The following is a 14,215-nucleotide window of genomic DNA, read 5'->3' as shown; positions in this document are numbered from 1 at the left end:
GTTGGACACAATCCCCAGTGGGGGATGTGCAGGAGGCAGCCAATAGATGATTCTCTCTCATCATTGATCTTTTTATCACTCTCTCCCTCTCCCTTCCTCTCTGAAATCATTAACAATATATTTTTTTAAATGGTTTGTTTATATTCTGGGTGGAGAATGAGCCAAACATGATTTTAAAAAAGATAATACCATGTTAAAAAAAAAAAAAAAGGAATATACATGTGTGTTTGTCATAGATCTACTTATCACTTAGTTCAACAAGTTTCATGGTATCACTCTATATCCATCCAACTAATGCTGGAAAACAAAAACTCTTTTCTCAGCATTTTTAAATATGAAGACTTCTAGCATAATTTAGTTATTCTAAAATTCAAATGAATTCAGATTTTATTCAGAATATGTCATATTTCTGCGTTAAAAAAATCCTTGGTAATAGATTTTAAGTGAAAAGTGTCATATTGCTTACCAATTTACATATCACATAACAATAGAAAAATTATTTTAAAATCTTTATGGAATCTCTAAGTTCTTTTAAATAATGAGAGGAGATATGCTTCAGTACTTATTCAAGCTAAAGACATGAATGCCTCTATAACATAATAGGTAAAGAAAGAAAAAATAGCTTGTCGAATTACACAAATGAGTAAAAAACTGGTAATGAAACTACGTGTCTTGTCCAGGACAGCCAAAACATAGTTAAAAGGGGAAAGTAGCTTTCAACAGAAACATTAAATGTAAAAAATGCCATTATATTACTGTCATTATTTATAACTATTTCTCAAATTCACACTAAATCAGAAAAAAAAGAAGGCTCTGTCTCAATTCAGATTCTAAAGGTTATTTTTATCTATCAGCTTTTTAAAGGTCTGAATCTACCAAGATATAAAGTAATATGGCTTAAAGTGTCCCAGAAGTTTTCTGAATCTCAGAAACTTACAGACTGACCTCCAGTTTAGAAGTGAATGAAACTGCTGTTTAGTTTCTGGTGCCTTGAGATAATCTTAATTTACAGTGACATAAAAAGGACATACTCGGGGCGATTACAGAGCCTGGTTGTGCTTTTGATTCCACCTCCACATGTTCTTGAACAAGAACTGTAAGGTCCCCATGGTCCCCATTCACCATCTACAGGACGTGTTTCCATTTCTTTGTTTACACACAGCCCATGGTGGCAATGCTATAAAAATAACACAAAGAAAAGTGATTCATGTAGATCTAGTGAGAACACTATAGTAACTATAAGAGCAGCAGAAGATCAATAGAAGAACAAAATGTATACAATTTAAAACAACATGCTTATTCAGATGTGATTACATTTAATGCCATGTTATTGAATATTTACTGAGTATCTATCAAGTAACTGTAAGATTGATGGAATGCAAAAAGAATAAAAAAGTTCCCCTTGCCTTTAAGATTTAGAGTCTCCTTAGGGTAGGGAAGACCTATACATATTGGAAAAACTTAGTAAAATAAAAAAAAAGCAAATATTAGATTAATACAGTATATATCCATGCTTTTTTTAATGCAGTTATCTATCCCTCACTCTTTGACCTAACTTTCCACTCTATCTCCTCCAAAGCCTCAATGATCACTTGTTTTTTACTTTAATCAAGAAAATGGGAACTTGCAGGAAAATCTGTCAATCTCCCAGCAGCCCTTCTACCCACCCATCAGCGTCTGTGCCTATTTATATACATGAAAAATCCAGGACCCTAGTCAAAATTAATCCCTCCATTTACCCACTTAATCTCAGCCCTTCTCACTACTCAAAACATGACTCAGCAATTGTCTCATCTCCCCTATGTCATTGCTGTTCCAGTCTCTAGGACATGAAAGCTAATGCAGTTCATGTGCTGATGCTGCCTATGGATTAGTCACTATCAGCCTGTGAGAAGATGAGCACAGAAATTCTGAGGGAGCATTTAGAAACTTTTGTAAGAGTTTTACAGAGGAAGTTTATGTTTATTAAAGTTAATAATTTAAAAATAAGCTTATATTGGTTTTGTTTATAATTTAATGTTTATTTTTATTATTAAAATAAAATTTACTATTTTAACCATTTTCAAGTGTACAGTTCAGTGGTATTAACTACATTCACATTGTTGTGCAACCATCCAAAATGAAATCTTTATCTTCCCTAACTGAAACTGTACACCCACTAAATAATAATTCCTCATTCTCCACTCCTCCCAGCCCCTGGCAACCACTGTTCTATTTTGTTTCTATGAATCTGACTACTCGGGATATCTCATAAATTGAAATCATACTGTGTTTATCTTTTTACGACTGGCTTATTTCACATAGCATAATGTCTTCAAGATTCACACACATGGCATGTGTCAAAATGTCCTTTTACAAAGGCTACATCTGGATGGTGGGAACACAGTTCAATACACAGATGATGTATCATAGCACTGTACACTTGAAACCTATATAATATTATTAACCAATGTCACCCCAATACATTTTTAAAAGGCTGAATTCTATTTCAAGGTATGTAAATACCATATATTGTTTATTCATCTGTTGATTGATAGTTGCGTTGTTTCACTTCTTGGCTACTGTAAATAATGCTGCTACAAACATGAGTGTGTAAATATCTCTTCAAGACCCTATTCCCAATTCTTTTGGATATATATCCAGCAGTAGTATTTGGGCCTCATAATAATTCCATTTTTAAATATTTTTAGAAACCACAATTTTTTTCCAGTAGGAAAACCTGGCTTACATTTTGGAGGTCTTTTTTTTTTTTTCATTTTCCTAGTCAACCGTTTTTATCATTTTGTACAAAAAAAATAACTTGAAAATGTTTTACTTTAAAGAAGACTGCTCCTTTAATTGAGACAGTTTGAAAACACTCCACTAGAATATTCTCTTTAACATATAAACATACCCTTTTTCCTGCCACTTTAACAACAATAACCAAAAAACAACAACTTTTCTTAGACCTCACTTCCCTAACCAGCTACTGTTCTGTTTATGCTCACTGTCTCTCTCTCTCTGCCTATTTCCTCACAATCTCACCTTAGCCAAGCTTTACACCAACTTCCATGGCTCATGTGCAGGCCTTTCACAATGTATAACCAATGGCTAGGTCCCAGTCTCCATTTTCCTTGACTTAGCAGTATGTGAGTAGCTAATTATGATTCCAGATACATTATTTTTCTGTTAGTTTCCAGAGCTCCACACTCTCGGTTTTCTTTCTTCTTTAATGATTACTTTTTCACAGTTTCTTTTACTATTTCTTTTTTCTCCAACCTCTTAACATTGGAATGTCCCCAGGTTTAGATCCTGGCCCTTTATTCTTCTCTATCAAAACAATCACTCCCAGTCCAGATCTCTCTCCTGATCTCCTGACTGTATACAACTGTTTCCTCCTCTTCACTTGAACGTCTAATAAACATATCAAATGTAGAAAACAAACTCCTGCCCTGCCCCCTCAAAATAGCTTGAGTTGATCTAAGTTGATCATATAGCAGACCCTTAAAAAATCATTGCTGAATGAATGAATACTATAAACAATTTTATTAGGAGAAAAAATATTTTGTACCCTTCATTAGAACAAATCATTCAATAGAAAAAAGCCATATTAGGAGTGAACAAAAGCAAAATCTCAGTATAGACTGTACTATGTGCATGTACATTTTGTTGGCATCTTCCAGAAATCGTTCAATAGTCCCTGCATGCATTCTTGTGTATGCGTGTGTTACGGTGTGTGTGTGGGGGGGAGGGGTTCATCATTTATAATAATAAAAGTGTAATATGCTAATTAGACCAGACATCCTTCCAGACGTCCTTCCTGACAACCTTCCGAATGAAGCTGGGGCTGCGAGGGAAGCCCAGGTCCCGGGTGCCTGCCAGTAGCCGGAGGGAAGCCCGGGTCCTGGGTGCCAGAGGAAAGCCGGTGCCGGCAGCCGGGGGAAGGAAGGCCTACTGTTGCACGAACTTCATGCATCGGGCCTCTAGTGTTTTCATAAAAATGAATGTATTAACAGACCATCTCACATGTAAGACAGTCACAAGATAAATGGACTAAAGAAGAGTGTTAAGGCAACGTTACAGGACATCTGCTTAAAATTTCCCTTGAATAAATAATCCATTTAATACAGGACATTGCTAATGCTAATGCAATATAAAGACACTACTTTCAATTAATTAAAAAGGGAATTTATACCTATCATGATCTGCATGTAGTTACCCCAAACACTACCTCTGCTTTCAATCTACATGGGCTTTAAAGCAGGTCTCGGTGTCTCATCACATTTGCCTTAGTTCCAACGAATTCATGCCCATCATACCACATCATAGGGAGATATATTCAAATGGCAAACAAACACATGAAGAGATTCCTAAGATTGGTAATAATCAGTGAAATGTAAATTAAAACCAGAATAAGATTCCATTTTATACCCACTAGAATAGCTAAATTTTTGTTAAAATACTTGTGTATCAAAAATTGGCAAAGAATGCAGAGCAACTAGAACGTTCAGACATTGCTTATGGGTTCTAAAATGGTACACATATTTTGGAAAATTGTTTGGCACTCTCCTATGAAGTCAAACACACACCTGCCCTACGACCCAGAAGTTTTACTCTGGATATTTACCCAAGAGAAATGTAAATATATGCCCATAAGAAAACCTGTATGAGGATGCCCAGAGTAGCTTTATTCATAACAGCCAAAAGCTGGAAATGACCCAAATGTCCATCAACTGGAGACTGGGTAAACAAATTATGGTGCACTTGTACATTGAATTATATTGCAACATAAAGGAATGAAGTTCTGATGCATACAATAATATGGATGAAACTCAAAAACATTACGTTGAACAAAAGAAGCTTGACCCAATCTCCACCCCCAAAGGGTACATTACATAGTTCCATTTGTATTAAATCAAGAACAAACAAACTAATCTATGGAGATAGAAACATGAACAGGAGCTGGTTCTGGAGAGAAGGGAAGTTGTCTGCAAAGAGTCAAGACCGAACTTTTTTAGTGGGGATGTTGGCTATGTATGCATCTACATTTGATAAAACCTTCCAAGCTGTACATTTAAGATAAGTGCATGTGACTCATATTTCTCAATTTAAAAAAAATGTTTATGCCTGAACTGGATTTAGACTGTTCAATAAATTAGTTATATATAATGTATCTCGATATTTATACATATATATATCAATTACTATTTTAGCCACATGAAATCAAACATGAAGGTCAACAGGATATAGTAACTTTAACATTTGTTACAGCACTAGATTTGAATCAGGTGAACATCTTGGAGTAAGTCTTCTTTCTAATATCAACAGCCCCGTATTCAAACTTCAGAGATGTCTTTTTCTCTAATCACGTTCAGATAATCAGTAACTCAACAAATGCCACTTCCTCCTCAAAAGAAAAAGCTAATTATGAATACTAGTCACAAAAAGTGAGAAAAATAGTCTTTTTAATAATTCTTACTCTCAAAATATAAATTTTAGATAAAATTCAAATTTTAAAATTTAGTTCCAGTTTAAATCTATAAACTGAAGAATTCCAGTAGAATTTTGATCCTAAGATAATTTGAGCGCAAAACCACTTCAATGAGTACTTCAGGTACTATAAAAATTGCTGAAGTTTCAAATTAAACTTTAATAATTCATTTGTAATCTAAGTGGTATTTATGGGAAACACATGCCTTCGGATGGAAAAGTGACGCAAGAAAAGGGCAGTAGCTGGTACACACATTTCACTAAAGCAGCAGGTGGTAAAGACACAAGGTCAACTAGGGAACTGAACTTAATTTGAAGTTCTTACTTTTGCATAATGTGAGCTTTGGCAGCACTAGCTAACCCACTGCCAAGAAGTGTTCCTTTTGCATGGGGTAGCTCAGAGGAGGCTGACTAAATTTGTTGAGTACAGACAATATTTGACTTAATGCTGGAGCACCAAGTACAATCTGAATTCATCTTCATATACAACACGTTTCATGATCATGGTGAGCCCTGTCACTCGACATCACCCTGGCAGATTTACTGATGTTAGAATGGTAAAGATGCAGTATAGGCAGTTTATTGTAGGAATATAATGTATTTCAATATAATTAGAACCAACAAAATCCAAAGGAGACACTTAAAACTTTCAGTTATACTTAACTAAATTTTATGGGAGAAAAATGTATGAAATCCTAACATCCTTAAATTTGGAGATTTGCTGAAATATTAGGGCCTTCATGTCTATACCCATCTTTAATAACAAAACAATAATATACTTAGATAACTATATGTACACATGAATTTATCTTTCTGATAACTATGTAATTTTAATATTCATCTGCTAGATCTTGAAAAACAGGAGAAATTATAATTTTAATTCACTAGACACTATTCTACATAAAAAACCATGGCAATAATATTAAATCAACTAGCAGAACAAAAGTTGACAGCAAATGATGAACAGTGCTGAAATGCAGAGCAATCACATCCTCTGATAATCTCTCGATACAAGACTCACCCTTGGAGAAAACCTACCATCCCAGGACCACAGTTGGTTCCGTCTGCCAGTGGCATGTGCTGAGTACGACAGCCCTTGTGGACTCCTTCTGCACTCGTGCACCAGAGACGCCTGCACTGTTTCTGCAGAGGAACCGGAGCAGGCAAGCAAGAGTGAAAATGATGCCACAATTACCCGATCAAGTCAATATAATGCATCAGTTCACAAACTGATCTTATGTAATTCCTGGTTTCATGGTCACAGCTGGAAATAATCAGCAAAAAATCTTTACTGCCCAGCAGGGGTGGCTCAGTAGTTGAGCATTGACCTATGAACCTGGAGGTCATGGTTTGATTCCAGTTGTGGGCTCAATCCCCAGTAGGTGGCGTGCAAGAGGCAGCCTATTGATATTGATGTTTCTCTGTCATTGATGTTTCTCTCTCTCTCTCTCCCTTCTTCTCTGAAATCAATAAAAAAAATTTTTTTAAAAATCTTTACTGTTAGTTCTTGATTTTCCTCTACATACATAAAATTACAGCATTTAGTGTCCTTTTTTTAACTTTTAGATTTTCATCATGCATTGGGAGAGATGAATTGGAGTGAAAATATTCAAAATTATGTGAGGCATTTTTCTCTCTTTGCAAGATATTTTTCTAAAGGACTTTTTATTGTTAAATGTTATTCACAAAGAGTTTCCAAAAGCCCTCTTTGATCCAATGGAGGAATGTATGAATAATGTGCATAGAAATACTGTATAATGTACACTGGTTTCCTATTTTGTGAATATAGTGCAGACTTTCAACTTTTGAACAAAGGGTTCTGAAGTTTTCACAAGAAACAAAAATCTATGGAGGCCCACAGGAGCTATACACATGATAATTTCTTTTTCTGATTTTAAATTCAAAGTTTGTTTAGTGTCTAAATCAGGTAGGAAGAAAGAAATGTGGCTTCTATGTAAGGAATTAAGGTAAATCTCCCCCTTCCATAGTGGATGTTTGAAGGCTTATGAAAATCATGCCTATGAACTTAAGACTTTAGGAACAGTACGCACTATGTGGAGTATGCCTTGTATGTCCCTGCACTCACTGTTAAGTACCTTTCATTCATTCATTCAACATTCAATAAGCATTTATTCTACGGCAGATATTATGTAGCAGGTCATTATCTTTACTTAAATGAATGAATATTGTTGCATTTCTGGTCCAATGATTCTCACAACCTAGTACTGTATCTACCTTATGAAAAATCCTAAAAACAACTTATAAATAGTTTAATGAAAACTAAACAACAGGCTCCAAATTTCATTTCTTTTTATTCAAATCTACATAAATTAAAATGCAGTCTATTATATTCCTGGGTCTTTTAATACAACTCATCAAAATACAAAAATGTCTCACATAATTTTCTTCCCATGTCCGAAAAAATAATATCACTCGAAAGTAAATATTTAAAATCCTGTTAATTTTCAAAACCTCTCTGTGGCTTTGCTTCTAAATGAGAATACTTCATAGGATTTTGTGAAAATTAGAGATAACTTTTAAGCACCTAATACAGTACCTGGCATATAATAATTACTCAATGAATTTTAGTTTCTCTTTTTTTAAGCGCCTTTCTGACAAACACCAGATTTTTCTAACACTTAAAAAACGTTTAAGATATATTTAATTTACCTTCTGTTAAAGAGAATATACACTTTGAAATATATTCTAACTACAACTTTATGGTAGTTTTCAAACAAAAAGCCAAAATTTTTCTTACCAAATAGGGACACACTTGTGATCCAGGACCAAACATAAGTTCACACTGCTTGTTTACATCATACATTAATCCAGGAAGTTGTGAGGACAGATCATATATTCTCCCATTTGGTTTGTCAAGGAGGCAGTCCCCATGACCAGTGCTGTACCAATGACAGAAGATGAAATATTGTGAATATACACATATGCATGTCAGTATATGATTCTTCATCACATTTTTTTGTAGTTCTTTATTTCCAAAGAGAAAATCAGTATTTTTTCATAATTTAAAACCCAGCTCAAATCAAAATCAGTAAGAAAATCTCAGAGTTTACAAAGACTTCTGATGTGTTTATTCTCATGTGAGACCCACTAGTTCCTTTAAGATACAATTTAAAAAAAAAAAAGATCTCGACCAGCGTGGCTCAGTGGTTGAGCATCTATGAACCAGGAGGGGATGGTTCGATTCCCAGTCAGGGAACATGCCAGGGTTGTGGGCTCAATCCCCAGTAGGGGGGATGCGGGAGGCAGCCGATCAATGATTCTCCCTCATCACTGATGTTTCTCTCTCCCTCTCTTTTCCTCTCTGAAATAATATATATATATATATATATATTTCTAAAAAGACAAACCCATCAGAATATAATTTAGAAACTAATATTCATATGTTGATCACATGATACTTTTGGTCTATTCTGCCATCCAAAAGTAATGCCTTATATCTAATGCCCCAAAAGTCAAAATGTAAAAATAGAAATAAGCTTTCAAATCATTTGAGAAAACACATTTATATATCTGAACAATGAATCAAAAAAATTTCAAACAGTATTATGCCGTCTCCATCTCAAAGGGATTGTTTAAGAAAGGAGTACAACACAGAGACAGAATGGCAGGTTTAGGAGTTGGCTTTCAGTTCCACCACTTCCCAGGATGCATGGCTGTGGAAAAGCTATTTCATCTCCCTGAGCCCCAAGCCTCCTCATCTATAAATTGAGAGTGATAATATCTACCTTGCAAATTGTTATGAGAGTACATCATTTATTTAAAGGACTTAGGAAAGTGGAAAATGGCAAGGGGGATGCTAGATCTGAACTATAACCCCTCAAAAAAAATTTAAGACTGAAATACAAACAAAACTTTCCATGTTTTTAAACATCCATTTGTACAATGAATGTAAGTTTGAATTTAAACAATGAAAAACTAAACATAAATTGAATCCATTTAAAATATACAAATTTCAAACTTTATAATCTAATAAATGTTCAATAATTAACTAAAGTAACATAAAACCAGACTTACTCTAGAAATTCAGTGATATATTTCTGACTACATTTTGACCAGGTCCAAGGACTTGTGTGGTAATTTAGAGTTGGAGCCATCACATGATATTGATGTTTAATTCCAGATTCCTTACATTTAAAACTATCATCATGTGGAACATTAAATCTAAAAATAAAACAGACAGTTAAAAAATACTAAAATATGTATACAACATAAGTAACAAATCTCTTGTATCTATATTATAATGTAAAAAACAGAAAAGTCTGATTTTATCAGAATTTGTACTCTTGATCTCTCCATAAAGCATTATAAACTAGGTTACCTTCACCTTAAGAAGCACATAATCTCTGAAAAACACTAGGTTATAACTTTGATCAGAAGCAGTCTGTTAATATGATATCTGAATCTACACAATCAAAATATTTGGATTCTGGCTCACCTCCTCGCAATAAGGACAAAGCATTCACATAAAAATGCTGGCAGTTTTCAACATGCATATCTTAGATGTGTGGAAAGATTAGGTAAAGGCAATACCACACTAAATTCCAGACCACTGATTATTGGTACAGTACGAAAAGAACTTCTTTGAAATAAGCCAGTTAGAGAACGACAAATACCATATGATCTTGCCTATATGTAGAATCTAATGAACAAAATAAACTGACGAACAAAATAGACAGAGGCATGGATACAAGGAAGAGACTAACAGCTGTCTAATGAGGGCTGGTGAAGAGATTAGCCAAAAAACATATATACATAACACATAGACACAGACAATAGTGTGGTGATAGCCAGAGGGAAAGGGACATGGGGGGTAGGTGGAGGTAGGCAAAGGAGGGGGGAAAGAAGGAGGGAAAGAGACTTTGCTTGGGGCAATGGGCTCACAATGCAGTGTGCAGATGATGTTTTGTTGAGTTGTACACTTAAAATCTGTATGGTTTTGCAGATCAATATCACCCAATAAATTCAATTTTTGAAAGGGACTTCTTTAATCACTAATTCCATATTATTTATTCTATAACTAGAGGCTGGGTGCATGAAATTCATGCACGGGTGTGTGTGTGTGTGTGTGTGTGTGTGTGTGTGTGTGTGTGTGTATGTGTGTCCCTCAGCCAAGACTGCACTCTCTCCAATCTGGGACCTCTCGAGGGATGTCCAACCGCACACCGGGATTGGACATCCCTCTCACAATCCAGGACTGCTGGCTCCCAAACGCTCGCCTGCCTGCCTGCCTGATTGCCCCTAACCACTCCACTGCCAGTCTGATCACCCCCTAACCCAGTGGTTCTCAACCTTACTAATGCCACTACCCTTTAATATAGTTCCTCATGTTGTGGTGACCCCCAACCATAAAATTATCTTCGTTGCTACTTCATAACTGTAATTTTGCTACTGTTATGAATCATAATGTAAATATCTGATACACAGGATGTATTTTCAGGGGTCGTGACCCACAGATTGGGTCTAACCACTCCCCTGGGATACTGATCGATGCCTAACTGCTCCCCTGCCAGCCTGATTACCCCTAACTGCCCTCCCCTGCCAGCCTGGTCCCTCCCAACTGCCCCCCCCCACAGGCCTGATCCCCCCAAACTGCCCTCCTATGCAGGCCTGATCCCCCCAATTGCCGTTCCCTGCAGGTCTGGTCCCCCCAACTGCCCTTCCCTGCAGGCCATCTTGTGGCGGCCATGTGGTAGCCACATGGGGGTGGCCATCTTTGACCACATGGGGGTGGCCTTCTTGTGTGTTGGAGTGATGGTCAATTTGCATACTGGTTACGACTAATTAGAATATCTGGTTGTGAGTAATTAGCATATCCAGGCTAATTAGCATATCCCTCTCTTATTATATAGGACTAGAGGCCCGGTGCACAAAAATTTGTGCACTTGGAGGGGAGAGGGGGTCCCTCAGCCCAGCCTGTGCCCTCTCGTAGTCTGGGATCCCTCGGGAGATAATGACCTGCTGGCTTAGGCCTTCTCCCGGGTGGCAGAGGGCAGGCCCAATCCCTAGGTGCAGCCCCTGGTCGGGCTCAGAACAGGGCTGATTGGGGAGTTGGGGCGCCGCCCCCTGTCATGCACAGAGCAGGGCGGATCGGGAGGTTGCGATGCCACCCCTAGTCACGCTCAGGGTAGTGCCGATTGGGGGGTTGGGGCGCCACCCCCTGTCACACTCAAGGCAGGGTCGATAGGGAGGTTTCGGCGCCACCCCGTCACACACAGAGCAGGGCCCATCAGGGGGGTTGGGGCTCCGTACCCTGTCATACACAGAGCCGCAGGGCGATCAGGGGGTTGGGGAGCTCCCCCCTGTCACTCACAGAGCAGGACCCATCAGGGGGTTGAGGAGCTCCCCCCTGTCACTCACAGAGCAGGGCCAATAGGGGAGTTGGGGCACCGCCCTCTATCACCTACAGAGCAGGGCGGATCAGGGGGTTTGGGCGCTGCCCTCTGTCACACTCAGGGCAGGGCCGATGGCGGGGGGGGGGTTGGGGTGCTGCACCCTGTCACACACAGAGCCGCAGGGCGATCAGGGGGTTGGGGAGCTCCCCCCTGTCACTCACAGAGTAGGGCCGATCAGGGGGTTGGGGCGCCGCCACTGTCACACTCAGGGAAGGGCTGATGCGGAGGTTATGGCTCTACCCCGTCACACACAGAGCAGGGCCCGTCGGGGGGGAGGGTGTTGGGGCACCGCACCCTGTCACACACAGAGCAGGGCCCATGGGGGGGGGGGTGTGTTGGGGCGCCACACCCTGTCACACACAAAGCCGCAGGGCGATCAGGGGGTTGGGAAGCTCCCCCCTATCAGGCACAGAGCAGGGCTGATCAGGGGGTTGGGGCGCCTTCCCCTGTCACGAACAGAGCAGGATGGATAGGGAGGTTGTGGCCCCACCCCCTGTCACATACAGAGCCGCAGGGCGATCAGGTGGTTTGGGCGCTGCCCCCTGTCACGCTGATCCCGGGTTCGGGAGGCCTCGCGGCTCCGCTGATCCCAGTGCTTGGAGGCATGTTACCCTTTTACTATATAGCATAGAGGCCTGGTGCACGGGTGGGGCCAGCTGGTATGCCCTGAAGGGTGTCCTGGATCAGGGTGGGGGTCCCCACTGGGGTGCCTGGCCAGCCTGGATGAGGGGATGATGGCTGTTTGCAGCTGGTCACATACTCTTCAGTGTGGGGGTCCCCACTGGGGTGCCTGGCCAGCCTGGGTGAGGGGCTGAGGGCTGTTTTCAGGCTGGCGGGTAACTGAAGATCCCAACTGCTCCTTTTTTCCTTTTTTTTTATTCTGGGCCAGCTTTAGCTCTGAGGTTCAGCTCCAGCTATGAGACCTCTGCTGCTGAAAGCAGGTTTCTGGCCTTTATTTACCTTCTGTATTTGAAACAATGTTGCGGTCCTGCTGGCTGAAGCCTGGCCGGCTAAAGCAGGTTTCTGGAGGTTTGTTTAGCTTCTATATTTGTTACAATGTTTCTTAGAGAGCAGCTGAGAGGCCGGCAAGGCAGGCGGGGAACATTGGAGTCCTCCGTCACTGGAGCAAGCAAGCCTCCCTGTTCGCGTCAGCTGCCTGGCTGCCGGCCACCATCTTGGCTGGCAGTTAATTTGCATATTGCCCTGATTAGCCAATGGGAAGGGTAGCAGCCGTACAGCTAATTACCATGTTTCTCTTTTATTAGATAGGATAGCCACCTATTTTATATGAAGCAGCCTAAGTTTCTAGTCTATCATCACTAAGTGATGATGAATAGACTAGAATAATAAAAACATTCCGAAAAGGCAACAAATTTTCACAACATGAGCAACATTAAATAATTAGCTGGTTGGCAACAGATCAGATCCTATGCATTTTTTGAGGCCCCAAGTACAAACTCACAGTTAAAAGGAACATTGGAACTAACTTGCAGGCTGAAATATGTACTTAGACATGTCTTTTAAACTACTTACCCATATCTGAAGACACCTAAAGAATTTCTCAGGAGAATAAATATCTAGATGGTGCTCTCTGCAAGAACAGACTTCTAAACCAGCAAATAGTGTTTTTCCGATGCCACTGCAATGCATCTATGGCCCTCAGTTATATTCCTGATCCTATTCCCCACTTCAAGAAACAATTTAAAAAAAATCTGAGTGTGCATCTTGCTGATGCTCATGAGATAGAACCATCCTAAAAGGGAATGGAAGAAGTACTAGTTTATTAAAAATGATCTCCACTTGGAACTGTCTCAGCTGAATACTCTAATTATGTCAAAGCATGACCAGGAAAAGAAAATGTAGTCAAACTAAGAGGCAACTTAAGCCTCCATTCCTTATAAGCCATTAACCAAGAAATCCCAGGTGTTCTGGGGGTTCATCGGAATCATTTTTCAGAGGAGGAGATTGTATAGGGGTTTCTGACTTTCCATGGGAGCTACAAAGGTATCATTGGAAATCACAGCCTCCATTCTTACAGCATAGAACCCCATTAGAATTTTTATTAATGTAGGAACAGATAGAAGAATCCCAAATTTTTACAGATGTACACAAACACACACACACACACGCACACACACACACGCACACGCACACAAAACACACACACACACAAACACCTAAAACAAAACAACAACAAAAAACTATGGATCTCAGAGAAAAAGTTTTTTAAAATCTTTTAATTATTAAGCAATTTCCACATACCACATTCTCTGCTGAAGCTCTGAGCTATAAGGGCAAGAAATGAGTTGGTATTACAAATATTTTTGGGAGTT

The 14,215-nt window shown here is 39.2% G+C and overlaps 1 protein-coding gene across 1 annotated transcript in view; it reads right to left on the bottom strand.

The window, feature by feature from the left end:
• The window catches only part of ADAMTS20 (ADAM metallopeptidase with thrombospondin type 1 motif 20), a 169,909-nt gene that overhangs the window by 82,636 nt on the left and 73,058 nt on the right, over window positions 1-14,215 (bottom strand). The window contains exons 9-12 of the mRNA XM_036301604.1: window positions 9,505-9,651; window positions 8,228-8,369; window positions 6,508-6,612; window positions 1,032-1,177 (exon numbers count right to left, since the gene is read on the bottom strand). Of these exons, the coding sequence (XP_036157497.1) occupies window positions 1,032-1,177; window positions 6,508-6,612; window positions 8,228-8,369; window positions 9,505-9,651 (540 nt within the window). The remainder of the gene's footprint in view (window positions 1-1,031; window positions 1,178-6,507; window positions 6,613-8,227; window positions 8,370-9,504; window positions 9,652-14,215) is intronic.

Source organism: Myotis myotis, unplaced genomic scaffold (assembly GCF_014108235.1).
Source record: "Myotis myotis isolate mMyoMyo1 unplaced genomic scaffold, mMyoMyo1.p scaffold_m19_p_3, whole genome shotgun sequence".
NCBI classification, from domain to species: domain Eukaryota; kingdom Metazoa; phylum Chordata; class Mammalia; order Chiroptera; family Vespertilionidae; genus Myotis; species Myotis myotis.
This window is presented reverse-complemented; position numbering and strand designations above follow the sequence as displayed.